The sequence below is a fragment of the Penicillium paradoxum genome (genome assembly GCF_028828445.1).
Source record: "Penicillium paradoxum strain IBT 22861 chromosome Unknown utg000007l_segment0_segment0, whole genome shotgun sequence".
NCBI lineage: Eukaryota > Fungi > Ascomycota > Eurotiomycetes > Eurotiales > Aspergillaceae > Penicillium > Penicillium paradoxum.
Window position 1 is genome coordinate 4,751,374 of NW_026643185.1, and position 24,533 is coordinate 4,775,906.

Sequence of the window (24,533 nt, forward strand, 5' to 3'; positions counted from 1 at the left end):
CTTGGCCCTCGTGAGTAGACTTGGTAGTGTCGACCATTGCCAGTCCTGCTCGCCAGGTTCATGCGATGTGGGCTCAAGAAACATGCATCGTCCTCTTGAACTAGACACTCGCATCTTTCGCTCCATGACTCCACACTTCTCCCCTCTTCTCTCCTCTCTGCCTTTCGGGAACCCGATTCCAAGCCACGACAATTTTCGCATTCTTGACGGCGTTCTCTTCGATTTGACTCTGTGCATCTGTGATACTCCCTCCTGCCTCTTGCATGATAACCAGAATAATCTCTTCATGCGCTTGTTTTGATATTTTCGATGTCCGACTCCAGCGTTAACGGTTCTCTGTTTTTCCTCTTTTTTCTCCCTTTGCATCAAGAAGCGGCGGGTCGGCTCTTTGTTATGTTTCGTTTCTCTTGTATGTCCGCATATACGTCATGAAGACTGGTCTGCCTCGCGGCATGTGGAGGATATGAATTTGGACGTGGAATGTCCAATATTACTTTTTCGATTCTTTTGTCGCGGCCCCGTGGAACGGGAAGGAAGCGAATTTGGGCGACTCGACTGAACTGGGTTCAGCGTTTCGCTTTCGCTTTCTTGCCTTTCTTTCGGGGTCTATCCTTCTGGTACTGGATACCGGCTGGTCAGTTCTCTCTGGAGAATTGGAGGATAATTCTGTGCGACGGTGTGTCCTTCCTTACATCTGCGATGTTTGGTTGAAGCACACCCTTCTTTCGAGTCACGTTTGGTTTGAGGAGGTGCAGATCAGCGACATAAGTGTGAGAGATGTTTGCTCTCTACCCTCGTCAGACTCGGCCATATCCACCTGTGGTGGACCCCGAGCGCAAAAGGGTCATGTCCTAGAAACCTCCTATGGTCTGTGACCTGAGGTTTCTTAGCATCCCGCCCTGAGCGACGAGCGGTTGGATTGTCATTCAACTCTTATCTTCTGGACAATGATCTCACCTTCGACGACCAAATTTGACAATGATAGGTTCATCTCCTATCGTCCAGGCTGGGTTTTAGAAATTCCTGGACAAGCTCAGTCTGTCGGGCTTTTTCACCGGTTGGAAGAGCCTTTTGGTTCTTTGTCCCGACTACGAGAAGCGGATGCTCGATCTGGCAGATACCTTCCTTCATGATCTGTCTAGTCGAGGGGCTGGTCCCTCGCGCTGGCCGCTTCTTTTCTCTTGGTTCGCTTTTTGTTGATCTTTCAGCATCGTAGCCCACATCTTGTATGTATCTCGTTAGCTTAGTTTTGAAAAGTGCATACACAATCTCTTCTTCCTACCTTGTAGGTTCACTAGGAATGAGAGTCCGCAGGGTATTCGAGTCGTATATTAGCCTTGTGAACCCCGTACTGAGCAACTATAGTACAAAATATGGGGTTTTAATCTGTAGGCAAATACAGTGTAGAATGGGGAAATAACCTATGGTACATGATATAACAGAAGAAACAGGACTACTCCGTACAGCAGCATAGTTCAATACGGGCGATTTCCATTTTCAGGGGTCTATTCAAGGCCATACTCCCCTGTTCACAATGCTACCCCACGGAGTCCCCGTATGACGTCAACCACACGCCAAGAACAGGCATCGCAAATCAATGCTCTGCGTGCTTCGCAATGAGTTCACAGTCGCTCCCTGGCGCTTATGCTTGCGTGTGGATTGGGAGTTTCTCTCCTTTTTTATTGTCTCCATGATATAATGTTGGTGAATTGATTTGCCCCATTACCTAGAAAAGCTTTATCAGATCCTCGACGCTCTGCCCATCCATAGCCGGAAGCGTCTCTACAAAAACGCACCCTGAACAATCTGGTCAAGCATTGCTGTACTCATAAGTCGTCGGGTTATTCGGAAATATTTGTTCTCGCCTGCGCTTATCCAACGTACTTCTGCACCCTGATTGCGGCAATCAATCACGAACTGTCAACCCCCACTCCTTCAACCGCAAGACTGCTGTACTGCCGCCGCAACACAGAAAATAGCTCGGAGGAGTACCTTCTCTATTCAGATCTCCAGCCGATCCTATGGCTGCTCTACATGAGGCCCTGCAATGCCTCAAACCGACGTCGTGGGAAGATGTCCCCCAGGATCCCGACGAACTCCGGGACTACATGGGCGAGATCTTCAAGAGCAGCCGCTTGGTAGCAGAGTCACTTCCGGACCCTCCGATCACCGATAATGACCATTATCCCGGGTTATCATACGACGAGGCCAATCCCCCCATCCGACGAATCGTTCCTTCATCCGCGCGCGTCGGAGAAACCGACCCGGAAATCGCAAACTTGCAAAAGGAATGGGGGAAGCCGCTTAAGATGGGCGGTCCAAGGGACAACCCGTTAGACGTGACTGTGTGGAAGCTCTCAGCGCATGATGGTAAAGGCTCATGGTTCGGGCGACGCAGCGTACATGAGGGGCTTCCATTCTCGCGGTGGCGCAAGAAGATGTCAACGGAATATGATGAGACGCTCAAGGTCAACCGGGAGAAGATCGAGAATGGGGAGACACCGAATTACAGTATCCGAGGGATCGGTGCTGAGGATAAGATCGAGGATATTGAAGTCAAAGATCACGATGGTAGTGTTCTGGGAAGTTTGATGGTTTACCATGTCTCGGCGCAATTTCCTAAACCTACTGCGCCGCGCGACTTCGTGGCGTTGATCATCAATTCCGACTCGGGTTTACAGGTCGGTGGTACTAAGCAGCCTGGTCGCAGCTGGGTGATGATCTCTAAGCCGTGCGACCACCCGGATATCCCGCATAAGCAAGGGTATACTCGGGGAGAGTATGAGTCGGTCGAGCTCATTCGGGAAATTCCAAGGAAAGAGAATCACAGCAGTGGGAGTAGCTCCTCTAGTCAGGGAAGCAAGAAGAAAAGTAATTCTTCTTCATCTCCTGATCCGCAACGGCCTGAGATTCATATTCAGAACTGCGCCGGTGATGATGAAGACGAAGAGATGAACCCTGTTGAATGGATCATGGTCACTAGAAGCGATCCAGGCGGTAGCATTCCGCGGTGGATGGTGGACAAAGGAACACCAAAAAGCGTGGGGGCAGATGCCGCCAAGTTCATCAACTGGGCTGTTCAAGATGATAAACCCCCAAAACAGGAGAGCCCAGTTACTGTGTCTACGCATGATATAGCGAGCGCCAAGTCCGGAAAGTCTGCCAATGATGACGAGGACGACCAGACAGACGACTCAGATTCGGATTACGAATCACTCGACAGCGACAGCGAGCAATCGCACCACGGTCTGATTGCTAGTGTCACTGGCTTGCTCAATAGCGGCTTGGAACGATTTGCACCACAAGCCTTGGGTTATGGCAATCACACCGAGGCACCGAGAGGTCTCCCGGCCAATCATGAGGTTTCCTACATTGATGGAGAAGGGGTAGCGCACCTGGACCCAGAAAGTGCTCGACAAAAGAAAGCCTTAGATACCGAGTCTTCAAGATCCCGCGAGCACGACCATGTCTCACTCTCCTCTATCAATTCCGGGCAAGCAACACCCTCGATCGATGAAATCGCACACAACAATCTGCCACCGGCCGAATTGATACAAATGACAAAGAATGGCAAGCTTACTTCCCACGAAAAGGATCTGGCAAAGCTAGCTCTTCGCAAACGCGAAACCGAACAGAAGCTAGAAGAAGTCCGCGCCGAACTCGACAAGCTCCAGTCCTCATCACAGCCACCTAGCAGACCGGGAACCCCACTGAAGATCAGTGAGGTAGACAGCGACACTAGTAAGATGCGCAAACGCGCAGCGACGAACCGGTCTTCGCCCGCTAGTACTCGCACACAGCACAGCAAAAAGCACTTCCAAAGCGAGAGTAACAATGACAGCCAGTCGTCTTCTGGACAGACAGCAACCCCGGAATTGTCAGCACATATCCATAGGTCTGTTTCGCACCTACTGAGTAAAGAAACGAAATTGGTTAAACAGCTGGGCAAGCTCGAGGCTAGTCAGCTCAAAGTTGCGTCGAAGATTGAGACGAAGCAGCGGAAGAATGAAGAGCGCTCGGAAAAGTCGAAGACCAAGAATAAGTCTGAGGTCGATGGCTTGAAACAGGAGGTCCACGATCTCAAGAAGGAGATTAAGCAGCTTCGTTCTGAGCGCCAGAAGTGGATTGATCTTGTTTCTTCGTTGCAGGCGGAGAATACGAAGTTGGCGGCGAGTTCGGAGTCCTAAGGTGTCGGTGGAATGATGATTTTGTGCTGTATACATACATGCATTTGTCTAGCCTTTTGATTTTTGGGGTTATTGTTACATTATCTGCATGGCAATTGACTTTGATATTGAATATCCTGAACATGTTCCCAATGTGTCATTGGATTATAGAATTGAGAAGTATGGTAGTCTAGATGGAGCATGGCCCACGAGTTGGAAATGACTTTTTTCCATGTGAAAGGTGCATTTGGAAAAATCGAATATGCGCGTCAAGTAATACCAAGCCATCCATGATCCATATTGCTGGTTGCTCACTTGCTATCAGGTCCAGAAAATCTACTAGAAACCCAGCAAGCCCACCCATTTTTGCCTCGCTGACAGGGACCGAGGGATATTTCAAGGCCAGTGGTATACAAGATGCAGGCAGTGCGTAGAGGCGGCCAACCGGAGAAAGAGACCAGGCCTGCTTCGCATACTTTATTTCATGCTTGCAAGCATCGAATGTCGAAATTCCAACCCGGATGAATCGAAGGTGAAGCTTGAGAACGCAGTCTTTAACGGTTTCAAGGCGCAACACGGACGGTCATATCGTCAAGATTGCGAAGCTGGGCCAGGTGTAGTCGGAGAGTCTGGATATGCTTCCTTATATGGAAAGCGAAGGACGCGATATGGGGTATCGGAAAAATCAACAAGAGACCACACTATGTGGTTCTACTCTTGAGTCTAAAATGGAAAAGACGTCAGCCATGAATGATCCTGGTATAAGTTGGGCGACTCTGCAATACACGACCTACCTCTGGAGGATTACCAGCACCTCTGACCATTTTCTCTAGCATCATCGCGCGCACCTTCTCCTTGGGCTCGCCCATTCCGACAGCCATGTACGAAAGCAGGGGAGGGTGGCCGACGTAGGAAGAGTAGCTGTCGCGGAGGATGTTGGACGTCCATTCGTACTTGGTGGTATCGGCGTGTCCAGTACCAATGTAGCGAGACTGGAGAGCCTCAAGGTTCTGGATGGTACGGAGCTTATCGGCCATGGTGAATAATGAAGAAGTTGGTTGCGTTGGATGCGAAGGAGAGTTGAAGCGCTTGAATCAGGTCGTTTCTAAGGCGCGTTGGTGCCTCAGGCAAGAAGCAATATTCTGCACGTGATCGCCATGGACATTTCGAGAGTCTTCAACGAACCAGCCCCAGCCTTAAATAGAGCATTGGTTTTTAAAAGAAATTATACGGGGTATGAAAATATATCATGGCATCAGATACATCTGGTCCCACGTTACCATCCCGGATAGCATCGCTGGTTCATGCTCATTTTGATGCTCTGCCCACACGCAGTAAACCCACCATTTTTCCAGATGGATCGAGGGAATGGATCCCAATGACCGGCATTGTCGCCGTTAAAGGTATGTTGCATGCAATCGTTTTGGCAGCTGCGTTATTGTTACTCCTTCATGTATATACACTAGAGGGAATTTGATCCATTATCTGTGCATTATGTTCCCAAGATGTCTCTCTTTCAGCCTGATATCCCTCGATGTGTTCCATATTAACATTGTTCTCTTCGAGCTGGTAGGGGAGAATACACCGTCTGAAAGTCTGACCTGCATATCTGTCACGTACGTTCTCAAAGTCTCTATCTAGACAGCCGCGCATCTAGCATATGCAAGGCACTTATATCAATGGTGTCGAGCTGACAGTCATGTAGGAGTGGTGCAAAATGCTTGTCAGCATCTCATATCCCACGCTGTAGGGGTCTTGTATTACATGATTGCCATGCCGAAATATTGGGCCTGCGAGCATTCAATTACTGGCTTCTTACGGAATGCCACAGTGAACTATCCCGAGAAAAGCATTTATCCAAAGCCTGCGATACATCCAATCTTGATAATGAAGAAGTATCAGGTTCTCCCTTCATACAACGGCGAAAAGTTGAAGAAACTGAAGATGTTCATTCAATCTCGGCCACAAAATGGCCACCCTTCGAACTGCAGCCTGATATAAAGATTTACATGTACTGTACATGTGCTCCTTGCGGCGATGCAAGCATGGAACTCTGCATGGCAGCTCAAGCTGATGCAACACCATGGGAAGTCTTGCAACAAGAGCCTCCCCCATCCACAAGCCAAGATGCAGAGTTTCCAGCGGAGCAGACCCTGCTAGATGGCCGGGCACACTTCTCTCTTCTCGGGGTTGTGCGTCGAAAACCAGCCCGCATGGATGCTGAGTCCACACGCAGCAAATCCTGCTCGGACAAACTTGCATTGCGGCAAGTTTCCTCCTTGCTATCCTGCGAAACTAGTCGCCTTGTTGCTCCCACCGAGAACGCGTATCTGGCCGGTCTGGTTCTTCCTGCAGATGAAATCAGCCAAGTAGGCTGTGACCGCTCTTTTGGGGAGAATGGTCGAATGCAGGCTCTGAAAGGACGAACGTGGCCTGGGAAAACAGAGCTCAAAGAAAGCACAACTGGGTATCGGTTCCATCCATTCCAGGTGCTTTCGGTACCGGTTGAGGAGGTAGCGGCGCTTTGGAGTTTCGCAAAACAGAAGCCTATGCCTTTTCTGGCAGATTCCTCGGAAGAGCAAGATGAAACTTCGACAACTGTTACCAGTCTCAAAAAGAGCAGACCGGGGAATGTTAGCGCTGTATGGATAGTGGCTCCCTCATATCATGCCTCATCGGCAACGGTCATGGATACGGGCAGCAAGTCAATGCCGACTCTGTATCGTTCAAAAACGGGGTTATATGAAACCATCATCAATGGAGTGAAGCAAGGGAACCGCGCATCTGCGCCCGGTGCTCGTGGGGCCTCGTCTCTGTCTCGAGCTAAACTTTGGGCTCTCTTTCGCGACATTGCTCCCGTGTCAGTTCCTAACATTTCCCAAGACCGTGTCACTCCAGCTGAATTGCTGTCGAATACTTTGGAAACTGAAGAAATGCCCATCAACACCATTCATGATCTAACGCCAGACACAGCCACTTATCAGGAGTTCAAAAAGCCTAGCAGCTTAGAAGATCCATTGCAAATCCGTAAGCAGGCCATTGAGAATGCCAAATCAGTCCTCAAGGGGTGGATGCCGAATGTAGGCGATGATTCTTGGGGGTTGGATGTTTTGGTCGATCCCAAAAAGCGAAAGCGTTGAACATGTCTAGCAACGAAAAGAATTGGGCTTTAAGTAGTTGTTGGTAGTCATTCCTCTGCCTGTTGCTTCACGATCTCAATGATTGTTTGCTACATAGCTTTCTCTTGTGTAGACATTTGATCATTGTAGGCAACTCAACACCAGATCAAACTCTGATCCATGAGGCCATCAAACAGAGTGAATTTCTCGGTTCAAAAACCAATTGTTCAGTGTGAGTTCCTGCTTTTCTTTGATTTCTTTTGTATTCGTGAACTGGGCATTAGAAGAAAGCAGTTCATCCCATCAACAATCTTTCTCTTTCTCTTTCTCTTTCTCTTCCCCTTTCTCTGTCTAACCTTGCTTTCTGGTCCCCTGTCTTATTGATCTGAGACTTGATTCTCAGCTTTCAAATATCATAGCTTTTTCCTCTTTTACGATCTCAACTGCCACCTTCAAGATGGTTCTCAAGCCTTCAACTCAGTGTGCAACCTGCGGGGCAGAAGCTACCATGAGGTGTCTTCACTGCTTAGATGCACCCGAATACCAGATTGGGGATTCCACTGTCGTCGTTTACTGCGACTCTTTCTGTCAAGAAATGCACTGGCCCAAGCATGAGGGCTATTGCAAGGATATGCAGAAACGAAAGATGCTACTCCGAGCTGCCTGGTTACTAAAGGCAGCTATACTGGCCTACAAAGAGATCGTGTACGATGTGGACTTGACCAAAGTCGAGTTCAAGGACGGCGTCCTCTCTCTCCATCAAAACCCAAGACCGATCTCGTCTGGACCCAAACATGCTCCCTTCCCAGCCCATATGTTCAACAGCATCGAGCACAAAGAGGCAGCTCTGGTGCACAATCAATGCACAGCAGCTACGGCGCTCTTGGGTCCCTTGACTAGGAGAATACTTCGAGGTAAAAACGCTCCCTCGGTGTCCACATTTTAGAACCGTGGCTAAGATTCAATAGGTGTGCCCTTCGTTATTGAGACCATGGACATCATCGTCCAAAATCCACCACTTACCACTAAACTTATTCCTGATGTCGGTTCTCACAGTGGTACACACACGGTGTTGAAGATAAGAGAAAGGGGAAACAATGACACATGGATCATCGACACAACAGGTTGTCAATACGGATTCCGAGATTTGCTTGTTCCCTTCAATAAATACTTCATGGACAAAGAATGCCAGGTACTAGATGCCCCTTTCGCCTACGATGCGTTCGAGACAAAGGACCTGGACTATTACTCGATGTTTCCTTGCTTTACCAGGATGAAGACGCAACGAAAGGAAATGAGATTGGAGCGACAGACCCGTCACCACTTTGCTGTCTTTGTTGCGAAGACTGTGGGGGATAACTTTCTTGGAGGCTCTGACATCGACTTCGAGGCAACGATCGATTTATTCGTCAATGGGCTTAAATCACACATGGTCCAATCTATTAGAGCCACAGAATACTTCTCCAACGATTCCGACGATGACGATGACTGCTGAAAACGGAAAGGACAGGCTCATATTTGAATGCACATGGCCATTTTTCTGATTGATATGATTGATGTACGATTTGTAGTCTAATGTCAGGCTTAAGTATGCGTATATCAGTTATCTTTCTATGATGCTTGGCGCGATGCCATCCACAGGCAACCTGAGCAGTAATCCATATGTCATAGTACAGCTCATGATGACCATTCAACCGAACAGGCTACCTAGGCAGCATAAATCAAATACTATTCGAGGCAATATCTTGTCGTCATCTATTCAAGATAGACTTAAATACGTGGTCCTCTCACCCTCCTGGCATCCGCCATGTGAAATGCACGAACTTCTACAATAATCTATATACCATGTCTGTTAGGACAGCTCCAATTGAAACGATCGTTGTAGACTCTGTGTCTCTCCTTTCGTCGGTTTTAGATGATCTATCTGATCTCCCGAATACGCCTCCTCCGCTGTATATCGATCTAGAAGGTGTTAACCTGGGTCGTCACGGTTCTATATCCATCCTTTCGATATACGCCCTACCCAACCGAAAAGTCTACCTCATCGACGTTCATAAACTAGGAAACGAGGCCTTCTCAACCACAAGCACCCGAGGAAAATCTCTCAAATATATCCTCGAATCTCCAGCTATTCTAAAAGGGATATTTGATGTTCGAAATGATTCCGATGCCATGTACAGCCACTATGGAATATCCGTTGACGGCATTCGAGACATTCAGCTCATGGAACTTGGCACCAGAACAGGCTCGAAAGAGTTCATCGCCGGCTTAGCCAAGTGTGTTGAGCGAGAAAGCCCTATCTCCGGGCCTGAAAAGGCGATATGGAAGCATACTAAAGAGAGCGTCCGCCGACTCTACGACCCCAAGGTCGGGGGTCGATATGAGGTATTCAATGAGCGACCTTTCAAGCCCGAGATCATAAAGTATTGCGCACAAGATGTTACTTTGCTGCCAGGGCTATATGCAAAATACCACGCCAAGCTATGCCGGCCTGGAGAGGGATTTTGGGAGAGTGAAGTACTGATCGCAACCAAAAAGCGAATCGAGCTTTCGCAGAGCCCAAATTATAATGGACACACGAGGGAAAATGCTCGCGGGCCTTGGAGTAGAGATTATATCGCGCAGGCTATTGACGAATGGAACATGGATATCGTTGAGGCCGTTGCATGGTGAGTGATGATATCGGCTATCTCGGGGATGTGTAGGGATTTCTTTTGGGGTATCTTGAAATACATATACGTTGGCTGGGGTTTCAAGGAACAATGAGCATTTCCAATGGATGCCGGTGTCGCTTTTACTTTGAATATCGCTTTGTTGCAAGTTGGTTTTATAGCCGTTGTTTTATCACAATAGCTACGTTATATTCGAGGAAGAAAGATATAGGAGCTTGGTAGTTGAATTGACGGGCATAAAAAGACCTTCATGGACCCATTAAAAGAGTGTTGGAAAAACTGTTCCATCTTAAAGCAAGGGTAAGATCACAAACTGGAGTTCAGGAAGGGTAGTATTCTGCAATGGCATCAAGAGACACACCGGTCATGAGTGGAAGTAGGAACGCCATCGTGAGATGCCGAATGAGTATCAAGTCCGTGTTTCAAGAAGTATACGAGATAGTTTGCAGCAGTATTTATCCCCAACCGGAGATCGGCGTAAAGAGACATCAACAATATGGTCTGAGACCAAAGACCATCATGGCTGATTTGGAAAAATCGAAACTCACGACTGTCTATCAGACAGCCATAAATGGTACAGTCGGTCTGGTTTCGTCTTTTCCGAGCAGCCCATGCCATGGCCATATATGTCAGTATCTGGCCATCAGCGGTGCTACAAAAACCACCGCATTTCACCTGAATGACCACCAAATTCACAGCTTCTGCTTCTTTTTCGCCAAAATGAAAGGCGTAGTCGGACCTTGCTACACAACGGACGTTTCGAACTTTCCGATCATCCATATATCTCATAGGAAAGAAAGTTGAAGTAGTCTCCCGAAGCACAGTCATATCATCTAAACCAGCGAATCGCGCGATGTGTAATTCTTTATATACCGCCCTTAGCAAAGCCCTGGTCACAGCTTTTGCCCGCTGTTCGTTCTGTCTAGGATGATTAGATGACTGCCTCACTTTAGGTATCATGTCTAGGTCATTGACTGGAGATAATTAGTCTCAGTCGTACCCAGTATTTGCTTTCTCACTCACAGAACTTTTGCGAGAGAGTGATAAAGTGTTGTGGTTTCATCCAGGCCTGTCGGCCTGAGGGTGCTTTTTGCAAACCGAACCCGAATTCAACTTGTCTTGTGTGTAGACCCTCGCATGCCACGGCCATAACTTTGCTGGGCAGATGCTTAGCGGCCTTTGATACCCGTGATATGTCTACTTCGCCTACTTTGAGGTTTTCCGGCATCGTTTTGATACACTTGTACCAACGCTGGTGCCATTTGAGATTGGCGTCTTTTCCCATCTTGGGTATGATACTCAAGTCGGATAGAGCGAGATAAATTTCAGATATGAGTGATGAGAAAGTGATGAGAAAGTGGGAAAGCAAAGATGAGGCAATGGGACAGAGGTGAGTGAAGGAGGCAACAGACAAGAGCAGAGAATCTTTTGGGCAACGGACATTTAGAGTTAAACCACCTTCCCCGGACTTGCAGTCTACATCCGTCCATATGTAGTGTCAGAATCTACGTTTAGCTCTTATATTCCCTCTTGGCTACTTCTAGTGATGCTCGAAAATGCCTCGAAACCACTAGTCCGGTGCAGGATGGAATAGAGCAAGACAGGAGTCCTCCAGCCACGGCGGGAGCTTCCAATACATTGCAGATAGAAATATTAGAAATGATTAATATACAACAAGAATAGACAAATGAGTGGATCCAAGGGCTACAAAGAAGAACTTTCAATGAAATCCCTCAGTAGATTCCAGGGATGATGCGGCTGCGCACGATCGAGGTATAGCGCTTCCAGTCAGCACCATACTTCTTCTCGCACTTCTCCTCGTCACGCATTTCACGGTGGATCAACAGAACACCGAAGTAGATCATGTAGAAGTACGTGAAGATCATACCCCAGCCACGGATCTCAGGAGTCTGAACAGCTTGGGTCTGGGCAGCACCAGTGGCTGGGTTGATGCTCTCAATGAGAACATATCCAGCAACACCAGTTGGCAGGCAGTAGGCCCACGACATGGTCCAGTCACCCAGGTAGTTGATGTGACGCGCCATACCCCACCATCCAGAGATCATCAGTTTGGATCCAGCAGCAGTCTCGATGTACTTGATGTGCTTCACCCGTGGGTCGTTGGGGTTCGTGCGGAAACGGTTCTTCTGATTATTGGCGCCGCGGAAAATCGAGTATCCAACTGCTGTGACACCAAGCACCACAGCCATGCCTGTCCAACCGAGTTCATAAGGGAAGACAGAGAGGTACCGGCTCTGGACGCTGTAAACATGAGGAACCCAGACCACGTCGCCGAAGGACAACATGAATCCAAATCCGTCCATGATCACATCCATAGTGGTCATGATAGCGGGCTCCATATACAGCGCATCTAGAATGTAGAACGCCTGGAATATAGTGACCAAAACGATTGAGTCAGTGATGTAGCCGTAGGTTCGGTACTGGTGGGCTACGTTGGACAAGTTCAGAATTGTCCATCCAAGCAAGCCTGGTCTCATCTCCATAAACACCTTGATGTCGATAGTGCGCGATGTCTCGCTGACAAATGGAATAGGCAAGCGAATACGAGGGTTCAGCTCACGGCCAATGAAGAAGTCGTAGAGCACGTTGCCCGTGTGGCCACCAGGTGCCAGCTCTCGCAGGCTTGGGTTTGCTTGTCCGGGAGCGGGGACCGCGAAACTTCTCGCGTAGACGAACAGCGCAATGAGCGAAGAGATCAACAGGTTTGCAGTGATAACCTGAACATAGTTGTCCCATAGGAATGTCCAAACCGCAAAGTCGGCTCCATAGAGATAAGTGCCACCGGCCAGGCCCGAGAGGATGATGACGGCAGAGAGGAATGCTACAAGATGCGCGGAGTCAGAAAGAAATGTACTTGACTGTAAGACAAGCGACCAGGGGCTCCCATTTCCATACCATTAAATTTGTACTTCAGCCGTCCTCCACAGGCCAACGCGACACCCTCTAGCTCCTGACCAGGCAGGAAGACTTGCAGGAACAGACTGAAGGCGTAGTAACTCAATGTCCACAGTGTGACCTTGGTATCATAGAGCGCTGTAATTCCCTCCTCTGGCCAGCCCGCTTCACGTTTCAATTGCTCAAGCGATAGAGTTGAGGGGTTCAATACCGAGGGCACGGGGCAGCCAGAGACATCGTTGCAGAGGAAGGTAAAAAGGTAGATCAGGGTCGGCAGTCCGAACACAATGCCAAAGGCACCGAGTCTATTGCGAAATATCAGCTCTGCTTCGTCCACTTGAAGCTTGCCCTGAGGGAAACATACGGTCCACCAAACTCATAACCACGCTTCTCCGGCACTGGTTGCACGGGGATTTTCTTGGAGTCCTTCTTGGAAGGCATGTTGAGGGCCAATGGATGAACAGAAAAGTAATCAAGAATGAAGGGCGATCCGGGCTTAATAGGAGCCTAGGGCCTTCTGAAATCCGCCGCGTACGATGTCGGATGCTGGGAGCCCGCGGGTTTGCTCCGCATCGCCAATCGCAGTGTTGCTACGTAAGCCGTTGATCTCACCTGGGCAGAGAGGTCCGCCTGGATGCATCAGACCTATCTTCATCCCGTTCATTAACCAACGTTATTTCTATCTTTTTGGCTGTCATTGATTGATCGCGTCCTTTTTTTCATCGGTTTCCACATTCTCTTGTCTCATTGATATCCGAAACTGTCTTGGGTTGACCCCAAACACAACAGTCATGAAGCTCACCAGCTCCGCCCATTACTCTCTTTTTCTTCTATCATCAATCCTCGGATTATCTAGCGCATCCGATTCCTCTCATTTGAAAGATGATAGTCCATGTGTTGCCCGCTCCCCGACGACCGGATTGTACTTCGATCTCAATGCGATCTCATTATCCCCGCCCGAACTAAAGGACGGCAATAAACTCTTGAAAAATGCGCGGAATGAAAGCTGGTTTGCCAGAGGCCACGACTACCCGGCGAACTTTACAATCAATATCTGCGCGCCAGTCATTGAGAATGTGACGGACGTGGTCGGGGTTGAGGCATCGCGGTGGAAGAACGTCAGCGCATATTACGAGCGGGATAATAAAGTGTATTCCATAGGGTATGGTGACAGATCTTCAACCCAGTCGGTCTGGCTATTGACTGGTGGGACTCTTTCCTTGTTCGTTGTGCTGACAGTCCTCGATCCTATACAGAGAACAAGCTTCCGAGCCTTTCTTCCGTGGCCGCAAACTCGTCCTAAATTATACAAACGGTTCGCCCTGCATGGACGACTATAACACTGCCAATTCAAATGTTTCCGTCCGCACTAAGTCGACCATTATGTCTTTCCTTTGCGACCGCGATGCTTCGCTCAATATGGTCACCCCTTCCTTCGTTGGCTCCATGGATTCATGCACGTACTTCTTTGAAATCCGCAGCTCGGCGGCATGTGGTGGAATTGCCCTGGATCCCCAGGGCGGTGGTCTGGGACCGGGCGGCGTATTCGGTGTGATGTGAGGAAATCTCTCCTTGTTCGAGCCACTTTCGAATGGTCTCATTTATGCTAACCCCGTCGTCTAGTATGCTCATCGCCGTGGCGGTGTATTTGATTGGCGGCTGCGCCTATCAGCGAACAGTCATGCATCAGCGTGGCTGGCGCCAGTGCCCGAACTTCAGCCTGTGGGCTGGTGTGTTCGACTTTGTCAAAGTAAGTATTCTAGCATTGATCCCATGTTGGTCTCGTCGCAGATTTAGATATGGCAACTTGGCGTCGCAGAGAGGCCGGGGCTCCAGTGGGACAGGACTGCCTGTTTCAAGGACGGATTAAGCTAGGTAGTTCTAGCTGGTCTGGAGACCAATCGCTTCGGGAAAGACGGTTGGGGTTTGGCTTGTCCTATTTATCTTCTTGTTTTCTTTTCGGGTATAGATCACTCTTTTGTCCATGTTCGTTTCTTTGATTCCACTACCGTCTGTGTTGATCACGACGTCTATGTTTCTCATGTGTTTGACAATATGTCTTGATTTATGCAACGGATTGTCCCTCGGGTCCTTTTGAATCGACCTGTCATTTCATCTTTGGGGTCCCTGAGACAGCTCCTGCATAGTCACTGTTCCATTTGTTCCATTGTACAGATCACATGTGTTCTACTGCATGTCTTAGTTGCAAGTTGATTACGGTTACGAGCCTCGTTTTTGGGAACATGGCGCTGACCACTTCTTTCTTTCTACCCCAACAGGACATGGTCGTGATCATCCTTTCCTCGCTTGGAAACCTTCTGAATTGCAAGAAGTCCCCCTCGACCAGTGGCTACGTCCGCGCGGACTCGGGTGGTCAGGGTGGTCTCATTGGCGCTATGGGGGGACGAGGAGGACGCAGTCAGGGTGGACGCGACGTCGATGCCGAGAACAGGCTAATAGATCAACTGGATGAAGAGTGGGATGACTAACTGTTGATTTCTTTTGCTTTTTTGTTTTGCCTTCTGGTTTTCGATGTCTTCTAGTGCCTTGTGTTCTCCATACTATCTCCAATACAAGATTTTTCTGCGCACCTGTTGAGGTCGCAATCTCTGCATCTAAGCTTCCGCATGTAGTCACAGCAACTGACCGTGTATCCATTGTAGCCTACAGTACAGAAGAGGTTCTGCATTCAGTTCTCGCGGCGAGACGTTTCTACTCTTTTCCCTTCCTTACTATGTGTGACACGGACCTAGCCCAAACCTTCCATTTGGACTTATGTCTGCGTGTACACTCCCAACTTGGTTTTACACCCTTTGGTTCTCGGGGTAGTGAGATCTTACCTTCCATAGCCCTTTTCTCGTCTCTTTATCTCTGTCTGGCCGTGCTAATCACCAAGAAACCCGCGAATATCACACGCGTTTTGCGCTGGATATATATCCACCTTGGTTTTGAATCAGCAACCTATCTCAATTCATTTCCTTTGTATCGAGACATCGTCATATATACAAGATAAATTCCATCAATATCCTAATTTACTCGTTCCAATTGAAAAGGTCCATCGCAAACTATTTCCCCCATCCAATGTGGGCCATACTCTATAGTGGCTCAACCATTTAGCGAAGACTGATTGATAGTCCCCACAACGCAGCCCTAACCATACAACTAGCATCATTGGTCTAGTGGTAGAATTCGTCGTTGCCATCGACGAGGCCCGTGTTCGATTCACGGATGATGCACATAGATTTCTTTTTTGTCAGTGTGTGATTCTCCTGGTGATTTTTTTTTGTGTCCCGAATATAGAATGAGATGCATATCTTTTTGTCGTAGTGACCCTCCAAGAAGGAAGCAGTCTTCAGTTTCAATTCAAATAAAGAGGAAGCCAAAGAATTGGATATAGATAAGCTCTCAGAAAAAAACCTCCTGCACCAAAAGAGAGGGATATACAGCCTGGAGACAAGACGACCAAAAACAATAATATTTACACACAAAGCAACAAACAGGCTCTTGAAAAGTTGCAACTTGCAGGAAAAAGCAAGAGAAACACGCCCTCAAAAGCCCGAATCCAACCTTTGATAACCACTGGAAAGAGAATTCAAACACCTCGTTTCAGTCATTGAGAAAGTAGCAGCCAATCAATAGCATTTGCCCTGATCTTTACCGTGAGCCTTTCATATCTGATCCTGTTAAACCTAGATCGTATGCGCTTAAAGGCATACCGCCGGCTCCCCCGAGACCGGAAATGTCTGGCACAGAGGGAAGTCCGGAGGACGCGCCGCTGCCATTGCCTCCCCCAGGTATGGGAGCCGGGTTCTGGCTGTGTGGTGGGTGTCCATCGCAGATAGGGTCAAGATTGAAAGGCAGGAACCATGCGCTGGGCTGGTAGAACTCGCCCGTTCCAGCAGGGGCGCTTGGATCTAGATGGCCCGTGAACAATGTTTGGTCTGGAGGCTGTGTTTCGACACCATTAACCAGTGGGATGGGAGGGTTGGGCGAGACAAAGGAGGTGGGATCGAAGCCAGTGAATGAGCCGTAGACAAACTGTCGGTCTAGTTGCGGTAATTGATCTGATGGGATACTGAAATCGAATGGAGGCTGGCTGAATGGCATTGGTCGAGATTGCTGCAACACAGATGGCTGTGGGAATACACTGCCTGGAACAACTGGGGTATTCCCCATGGTCACTTCCATCATCGATTGCGGTGAAGTCTGGTCCAAGCCTGGCATACCATCTGATAATTTGCTGTTCTCGCGAGATCGCGATTTGCGGGGGTAACTTGGCTGTGGTGTGGGTGATAGGCTTGCAAAGAAGTCTTCCACGCTCTGAAGATCAGGTTTCTGGCCCATCACTGCGTCTTCGCCTGTCTCCTTTTGTCGGCTATCCGGGTCTTCCCAGTGGGATCTTGACACTCCATGGGGATATTTGTTGAACCAGTCACCATATTGGAACATGGGTGTTAGCGTTGTGCCATTTTGAGTTGACACAGAGCCCTTGATCGCCGCATCAGCAAATTGCCGATACCGATCCTTAGCACTCTCAACCATATAGTGGAACATGCCCCAGTACTTTTTCATTTTGTTGAGGTAACGGTAGGTATGCCGGAGGTTCTCCTTTGACCTGGCCTCGAGCTGCATGTTCTTCGAGAATATTCCCCAGATATGGACTGTGCTTGCCGAATAAGCACAGTATCCAGCAAAAGGAACAGTGAGGGGATAGGCTGAAGCTCGCTCAAAAAGCACTGAGATGTGATGCGCCGCCTCCACCGCAGATCTGCCTGCATTGCTGAGGAAAGGCTTCGGCATATCTTTGGGTGGCCGCCCTCCTGGAGACAGAGGAATGGCGAACTGATTGAGGAATAGCATATTTTGATGTGTGACGATGTGGAGGAAAATAAATTGATTGGCAACCTTCTCCGCTGCATGGATTTGTAGATTTTCGTAGTTGAAAACCATATGGGCCGGAAGCGATATGGAGAACTCTTCAATTTGCTTCTTGAGCACCATGTACCCCGAGTCAGGATGCCAGAGTGGATGTTTGTCCTTTCTTTTTCCACCCAGATTGAAATAGTCGACAATACGCCCCCAAATGACGATAGCGCGAATGATATACGCTGATACACCCATGTTTTCCTTGGCATTAGACAGTTGGCCTTCGTCTTCGGGCATGGGATTGATGATATCTCCGTCGAGATCTTCCGTTGGACCAGGAATCTCCATCTGGAAATGAGTTTCCTTGATAGGAAGCTGGATTTGTAGGAATTTCTCGTTCCCTATTGGCGGGCGTTGACTCCCAGATGAGTTGTACCGATCCATCAGATAGCATCCCCACATAGTCCGCCGCCGGATCTCTTGATCGGTGAAGCTCAGCTGCGAGCCACTGCTGTTTTTCTGACTTAGTAATGGATCCTGATCAAGTTCCTGATGGAGCTGCAATGCGTATGCCATCCTTAATGCTTGGCCCCCGAAGGACCAACTCCGTCCACCATGACAGGTTCCAAACTCGTGGAGACCCAATAGGAGGAAAACAGTAAGAATTGTAATGTTCGGCTCATCGTGCCGACTGAGAGCGATAGCCGCAGCAGGGTTAGCCCAGTTTTCTCCACGCAAAAACGGCGGGTCTGAATTAAGCTGAGGATGTGTGGAGAAGCGTGCAGATACGGCGCAAACAGCAAGGGTCAAAACCGGGGGAATTGTGCCTGCTTTAAGCCGTCGCATAAAACTGGGTTTGTGTAATAGAAGGTATGACTGTCCATAGACACAATCAAAGTACACCTCCGAGAGATGCTCCTGAATCTCCAATGATGGCAAAAACTCGGCTCCCTCGGTCAGAAGCCCACTTCCGTCGCTGGACTTGACTTCGCGATTCATCGGGAACGACTCGTACGGCGGGCGGGCGCCTCCACGGGTCCATTCTTGCATTTCCGCCGCAAATGCCTCCTCCGCATTTCGTTTCCTCTGTGCCTTTGACGGCTGTCCCGAGATAGAAGGCTTGACGGTTGACCTGCCAATAGAGATCATATCTCTCGTCTCTTCTTTGGGGATCGTCTTAATCACGCGGTCTTCCATCCTCTTTAGTCGCTTGTCCAGCATGGCCATATAATCCGTACGCGGCGCCGCCTTCCGCGTAGTGACTTTGTACACGCATGGAATCCTCGAGCGGGTACAATGTTTACAGGCGGGTTTCTCGCCCGAGCAGCGGATTTTCTTGCGGCGGCATGCGATGCAAGCCAGCGGCAGGCGTTTCCGCTCCTTCCCGGCTTTGGTCTTCATCTCGCTCCAAACCGGTTTGTCATCTTCGTTCGTGTTTTCAAAATTGGAGGGCCCATTGCCGGCATCGTCTCGTTGGTTGTCGAGTGTGTCATTGTCCAGCCCTGGCGCGGGGTCGCCTGGTTGCGTGCCACCGGGTTCACGGGAACTTGCACGGCTTTGCGTATCGAAGTCGTCGAGAGCCGGCGCTTCCTCCTGGCCTGGCCCGAAATTGGCGCCAGGGATGTTCAATGGCGACTCGCCGGTATCGGGTTGGTTCATGACGGGTGCGGGTACCCCAGGATCCAGGCCTGAAGCATCGTTCGGCAGAGTCGGGATTAGGAGAAGTGCTTCCGGGATGGAGGGCGAGATTGGTTCGGGGAGTTAGATTGGATTGGAGTGTAGTGACCGAGACAGCGGATGGAGTCGGAGTTGAGTGCAAAGGTGAATTTGTTCGGAATATGGGGAAAGGTTCAGCGGCGAATGGCGGCTTGGCAATGGCGTCCACTGGCAGCTTCCAAATTACGAAGACTCCACAATCTACTATAAAATTGTGAGAGCGGTTGGTGAGAGCATACTCCTGAAGGGACATGTGCAAGTGGCTACGCAATCGACTTGGTAGTTACATGTTCGATCTGAAGGTGAGTTTCCACCAATCATTTCCCTTGGGCTTCTGATCGATCTGGGTGCCTGGGAAGATCCTACTGCGTATCTACAGATGCATTTTTTTCTCATATTATGATCAGAAACCTGGGAAGCTGCTCTGGATATTAACCAAAGCCTGTCAAATGCTACCCTGGAGTATACTCGTATACCCGTCTTGCTCGGAACGGGCCCGAACGTGTCGGACAACCGGATTGGAATCTGGACTGGTGCATTCGAAGCTTGATAGAAGACTAAGACTAGCATGGAGTCATGTGTCAGGGGAACCTTGCCGATTGGAAAATATAATAGAATATTCGTTATTCACCTTGGGTGCATGGAACACTCATTTCCTTATACTATCTTTAGATGCCAATGGGCTGAATTCTTGCGACTTTTGCGCAAGTATCGCTATCGTCATCGTATCACATAGCTGTCGCAAGCTTTTCGCTCATTCGATTGATTGGATCTAGGTAGATCTCGGGCGACCGACCTTCATACGTGGTGTCGCGAGCTCAAGCGAGTTGAGAATCTCACCTCCAAGAGTATAGATGTTGTAGCTGGGGAATACAATCCACAAGCCACTAGATAGGATTAGTCTCTATGTCTCATAAATACATGTTATGGACAGTACTCACTTGGGAATGATCCAGTAGAGAATAAGAGCAAATGGCTTGTTATGGCCGACGTTCTCGAACCCAGAGCAGATCTCATTGAGCCCTATTTTCCGTTGTGTTAAAGCGCGACACACAGAGCTTAGCCAGTGGATGCAGCTTACAGTAGAGAATAGTCTTGCTCAAAGTCATGACAGACACAGTGTAGGCGACCAGAAGCGCAATCGCACCAATGCGACCAGCAACCACCTTGTCGCCTGTCAGCAGCCACATGAATCCCTTCGAGATCTTTCGTGACCCGCCACTTCTCACAACCGTCGACCCATGGCGATACACGACCCAGAGGTAGTAGAGATATCCACTGGTCTCCGCGAGGTTGAGAATGGTCTGCGCAGCCGTGAAGCCATTGTGTGCATTGAAGGCGGGCCAGCCGTAGATATAGTCAATGGTTCCGTACAGCGCATACGGCGTCCAAATTGGGGAGTGCAGTCTTCCACCAGGCATACTATACGGTCGCAACAATACATAACCTGCGTCCCAAAGGACTAGGGGAACTGATATTATGAGCCAGATTGTCAGCGCGGCGGCAGGCGTATGAGTCCATTTGCGTGAATTGGCGCTGGTGGTAGCTGGAGGCGACTTGACAAGCTCTTTCCCCGGGCGATCAGGTGTGGAAAATTCCTGGGGATGGTGTCGTGTAGAGACCATGATGAGAAAATTGGGTGATGCGGTGATCAATGCTAAGATGGAAGTTCGATAATGATATTTACTCCAAGAGAGGAAGTAGAAAGCGCGAATGAGGCGCAACTAAAGAATGTTGGGGTTTCGCCCAGCTCAGGCGCGACTGACGGCCAATGACGTCGTGATCGTTTGCGGCCATTTGCCTCTCTCTCTCGCTTCTCCTGTGGAGCTGGATTGATTGGAAACCCGACCAGATTCTCGTTAGCCAGCTAAGCGTGGAATAATCGAAGGTTCTTGTGAAAGTCATTACAGCTACTGCTGGTTGACCTGTGTACTAGGACTTGTCCAATCGGAACACACTTCCCACGGCCTTGGAATATTTACCTTGGCGAATTATTTAGAGCCTATGATCCGATCAACTTACATGTAGGGATAATCACTCGAAGAGTCGTGCGACATGACATGCATGGTTTCTGCTTAAACGCCGTTGCTCAACCGCCAAAGGTCATGAAGTGAGACACGCCCCTCTCAAGGTGTGCTGTGATGTTTCTTGCCTCGACCACAGCTTACTATTTTATTCGCTTGTAGCACTCCATTTCTTGAGAAACCACGGCATTACCTCCCAACTCTTCTGCTCCCACGGATGACAGGCTACCTCAGCGCGAGAATGCCGACAGACAAGTCCATGTCTTGTGTAAATATCCAACTTCAAATCCCAGAGGTCAAATGTATCGGGCATAGCAAATGACATCATAATAGCACGCTCACGAAGGAGCGGCAATGGTATTAGATCCAGACTGGCGTGATGAGGGACAAGAATCTGGGCCATAGTGGGTTGAAGATGGATTGGAATTGATGTGTTGAACACCGAGGCAACTAATTCTTGCGGACGGTCATGGGCTTGAATGGACTTGAAAAATGGTGACATGTATGACCCTCCACATTTGGCCAGTCTTTCAAGATCAAACCCTAGGCAGCGAGCATTGTTGAGCACTGCCATCCGAATGGTGTCTTGAGGAGTCTGGATGGCGTTCATTACTGGATCGGCGGGTAACAGAGACGATGGGTTAATCATACGGCTGTCGGCTGATAGTTGCACTGCAGGTGGTAGAGCATCTTCTCCTGTCCTGTCCCCAGAGCTAGTGTCAAGCGAGCTGTCTGATAACGGGCTTGATGGTTGAGGCGCAAGTCTTCTTGCCGACCCGCCATGAGCAATGCCACGCTTTCGGAGTTCTCTCTGTCTTTGCCCTTCAAGGAATGAATATTAGCTGGAGATAATGACGAAGGCAAGAACTTACGATATGCTCGTTGTGCGACTCTGTTCTGTTCCTGACGGGCTGGGGTAACGATTCGTCTTTTGGGGCAGTTGGAGACGGTGTGTTGATCACCCCGACATACAGAAACATCCATTCTCAACCACGCGAGTTAGGTGAGGTCTAGAATCTCCAAGAACGAGACAAATCAAGACTGCAAAACACCGCACAGGGGGCAGTTGGGTCTTAACCCCGCTATCCCCGAACCCCAAAAAACAAGAAGCCGTAAGCCACAGCATAAGCCAGTTGGCTTATGGTTATCGACCAATCAAATCATCCGAACTATAGCTAAGGATCGGAATGATTCTTTCGATAGAGGAGACGTTTGGGATATAAATTGGCAGTCTTCATGGGGGTTTTTTTCTTCTTTTCCTGGATACCATACAAATCAAAAACCCTGAAGCTCATTAACTTCTTTTACAAAGTGATGTCCGAATCCAAGAAGATCATTGCAATCGTCGGTGCAACCGGCACCCAAGGCTCATCAGTTGCCCGAACATTCCTCGCTCTGCCAAATTGGAAGGTCCGATGCCTCACCAGAAACCCTTCTTCTGAGAATGCACAAGAGCTCGCCAAATTGGGTAGCGAGCTAGTCGAAGCCGACCTCGACGACAAAGACTCACTGCACCGAGCATTCACTGGCGCACATGCCATTTTTGTCAACACCGATTTCTGGCAACCCTATCGCGCAGCACTGGCTTTGGGAACCGATTCCCTGAGCAGCGCCCGACAGGGCTACGAGGTAGAGATCACACACGGGAAGAATGCAGCCGATGTCGCCGCGACTATCCCAACCCTGGAGAGATTCATCTACTCAGCCCTGGGCCCGATGAAAAAGGCATCTGGGGGAAAGTACTCGATGTCTTATCACTGGGATACCAAGGCTGATATTGTGGATTACATTGAGACGCAGAAGCCTGAACTGGCGGGGAAGACATCTTTCATCTATCTCGGCGCCTATATTACCAATCCATTCCTCTATCCCAGATACGAGCCCGATACCGATGAATTTGCTTCTGTTTTGCCAACAAAAAAACAGATGAGGCTGCCTATCATCGATACCGCTCGGTCAACGGGTCTTTTTGTCAGGGCTTTGGTGGAGGATGAAGCTCCTGGCATGAAGCTTTTGGCTTATGATGGCTATCCTTCAATGGAGCAGATCATGACTGTGTGGTCCAATGCCCTTGGGAAGGAAGTGAAGATAATCGAAATGAGCGTTGAAGATATGCATGGAAAGATGGGTATACCGCTCGAGGTTCTTGGTGGTCCTGCATTTATCGATGAGTTCGGTTACTGCGCTGGGCTTCAGAATGTTGTCGAGCCTACCCAGTTAAAATCTTGCACGCAAGGTCCGAGTTTTGAAAAGTGGCTGGAAGGTCAGGACCCTATGAACTTGCTTGGTTTGAAGAAGTCGAATAAGTGGGACGGTCTTGTTCAGTAGACAAAGGCGTATGACAAGAATCAAGAAATATCTTTTCACAAAATTGATCACAGCAGTCAAATATACATAGGTTGTACTTGGTCTTCAGATATATAATAAGGCCGGCATTCGAAAACAGATCGAGTGGCATCCTCAGGCGAGGCCTGGCTCTTCTGAGATTGAAGCCACTGCTTGATCAAGACCTGACATGGCCCTAATATATTTATGCCCGGACGAATGACTGTGCAATGCAGATCATGAACCGAATGACTTTGAATGTGACAAGTGCCTGCGACATGCGGCCTTAAGAAGCATCCCAGCCAGGGATGCGATTCTCCAACAGTTTCTTTTTTTTTTGCGTTTTTTACCTTGTGCTTTCTGCTTTTGTTCGGCATCCTGATACTACGGTAATGGGGATAGTGTAGTTGTGAAGTTGTTATTTTACCCCCTCTCATAATGGCCCAATTGCAGCTTTAAGAATTCTATAATATGCAAAGCGTTCCTATACACATGGATAACAGGCAAAGAAATCGACAGAAAAGAAGCATCATGGATGTCTCGAATACCTCATTTGGAAAGCAATCGACACGTGACCTATGAATATGTGCCACAAAATCCAGGCAAAACGAGGCATCAAACTCGAAACTTCCAAGGAGGCGACCTCAAACCGCCTGCCATTCACCGTACTTACTATACCATCAAATCCACTCCAATGAATGCTTTACTGGAAGATCTCGCCTGGTAGAG

At 48.9% G+C, this 24,533-nt stretch overlaps 12 protein-coding genes across 12 annotated transcripts; 6 read left to right on the forward strand and 6 right to left on the reverse strand.

Annotated features, from left to right (window-relative positions):
- Positions 1 to 2,021: 2,021 nt before the first annotated feature.
- On the forward strand, positions 2,022 to 4,187 carry N7457_009274 (uncharacterized protein; the record flags this gene model as incomplete). Its single annotated transcript, XM_057180317.1, has 1 exon — positions 2,022 to 4,187. One exon carries the CDS (start codon positions 2,022 to 2,024, stop codon positions 4,185 to 4,187), a length of 2,166 nt encoding a protein of 721 aa, XP_057028703.1.
- A 690-nt stretch (positions 4,188 to 4,877) lies between these two features.
- N7457_009275 (splicing factor 3B subunit 5 family protein) lies at positions 4,878 to 5,203 on the reverse strand (the record flags this gene model as incomplete). Its single annotated transcript, XM_057180318.1, has 2 exons — positions 4,878 to 4,889; positions 4,961 to 5,203. 2 exons carry the CDS (start codon positions 5,201 to 5,203, stop codon positions 4,878 to 4,880), a joined length of 255 nt encoding a protein of 84 aa, XP_057028704.1.
- Positions 5,204 to 5,415: 212 nt separating this feature from the next.
- N7457_009276 (tRNA-specific adenosine deaminase) lies at positions 5,416 to 7,306 on the forward strand (the record flags this gene model as incomplete). The annotated part of the gene is made up of 3 exons (XM_057180319.1): positions 5,416 to 5,569; positions 5,740 to 5,782; positions 5,872 to 7,306. The coding sequence occupies 3 exons, from the start codon at positions 5,416 to 5,418 to the stop codon at positions 7,304 to 7,306; spliced, it is 1,632 nt and encodes a 543-aa protein (XP_057028705.1).
- Positions 7,307 to 7,742: 436 nt separating this feature from the next.
- On the forward strand, positions 7,743 to 8,780 carry N7457_009277 (zinc finger MYND domain-containing protein; the record flags this gene model as incomplete). Its single annotated transcript, XM_057180320.1, has 2 exons — positions 7,743 to 8,199; positions 8,254 to 8,780. 2 exons carry the CDS (start codon positions 7,743 to 7,745, stop codon positions 8,778 to 8,780), a joined length of 984 nt encoding a protein of 327 aa, XP_057028706.1.
- A 350-nt stretch (positions 8,781 to 9,130) lies between these two features.
- On the forward strand, positions 9,131 to 9,958 carry N7457_009278 (uncharacterized protein; the record flags this gene model as incomplete). The annotated part of the gene is made up of 1 exon (XM_057180321.1): positions 9,131 to 9,958. One exon carries the CDS (start codon positions 9,131 to 9,133, stop codon positions 9,956 to 9,958), a length of 828 nt encoding a protein of 275 aa, XP_057028707.1.
- Positions 9,959 to 10,305: 347 nt separating this feature from the next.
- Positions 10,306 to 11,242, reverse strand: N7457_009279 (uncharacterized protein; the record flags this gene model as incomplete). Its single annotated transcript, XM_057180322.1, has 2 exons — positions 10,306 to 10,931; positions 10,981 to 11,242. 2 exons carry the CDS (start codon positions 11,240 to 11,242, stop codon positions 10,306 to 10,308), a joined length of 888 nt encoding a protein of 295 aa, XP_057028708.1.
- Positions 11,243 to 11,690: 448 nt separating this feature from the next.
- Positions 11,691 to 13,314, reverse strand: erg24B (uncharacterized protein; the record flags this gene model as incomplete). Its single annotated transcript, XM_057180323.1, has 3 exons — positions 11,691 to 12,799; positions 12,874 to 13,178; positions 13,238 to 13,314. 3 exons carry the CDS (start codon positions 13,312 to 13,314, stop codon positions 11,691 to 11,693), a joined length of 1,491 nt encoding a protein of 496 aa, XP_057028709.1.
- A 350-nt stretch (positions 13,315 to 13,664) lies between these two features.
- N7457_009281 (uncharacterized protein) lies at positions 13,665 to 15,362 on the forward strand (the record flags this gene model as incomplete). The annotated part of the gene is made up of 4 exons (XM_057180324.1): positions 13,665 to 14,035; positions 14,130 to 14,429; positions 14,497 to 14,623; positions 15,084 to 15,362. 4 exons carry the CDS (start codon positions 13,665 to 13,667, stop codon positions 15,360 to 15,362), a joined length of 1,077 nt encoding a protein of 358 aa, XP_057028710.1.
- Positions 15,363 to 16,527: 1,165 nt separating this feature from the next.
- N7457_009282 (putative C6 transcription factor) lies at positions 16,528 to 19,398 on the reverse strand (the record flags this gene model as incomplete). Its single annotated transcript, XM_057180325.1, has 1 exon — positions 16,528 to 19,398. One exon carries the CDS (start codon positions 19,396 to 19,398, stop codon positions 16,528 to 16,530), a length of 2,871 nt encoding a protein of 956 aa, XP_057028711.1.
- Positions 19,399 to 20,227: 829 nt separating this feature from the next.
- Positions 20,228 to 21,080, reverse strand: N7457_009283 (uncharacterized protein; the record flags this gene model as incomplete). The annotated part of the gene is made up of 3 exons (XM_057180326.1): positions 20,228 to 20,342; positions 20,397 to 20,478; positions 20,537 to 21,080. The coding sequence occupies 3 exons, from the start codon at positions 21,078 to 21,080 to the stop codon at positions 20,228 to 20,230; spliced, it is 741 nt and encodes a 246-aa protein (XP_057028712.1).
- Positions 21,081 to 21,627: 547 nt separating this feature from the next.
- On the reverse strand, positions 21,628 to 22,463 carry N7457_009284 (uncharacterized protein; the record flags this gene model as incomplete). The annotated part of the gene is made up of 2 exons (XM_057180327.1): positions 21,628 to 22,301; positions 22,352 to 22,463. 2 exons carry the CDS (start codon positions 22,461 to 22,463, stop codon positions 21,628 to 21,630), a joined length of 786 nt encoding a protein of 261 aa, XP_057028713.1.
- Positions 22,464 to 22,793: 330 nt separating this feature from the next.
- On the forward strand, positions 22,794 to 23,807 carry N7457_009285 (uncharacterized protein; the record flags this gene model as incomplete). The annotated part of the gene is made up of 1 exon (XM_057180328.1): positions 22,794 to 23,807. One exon carries the CDS (start codon positions 22,794 to 22,796, stop codon positions 23,805 to 23,807), a length of 1,014 nt encoding a protein of 337 aa, XP_057028714.1.
- Between the last annotated feature and the right edge of the window lie 726 nt (positions 23,808 to 24,533).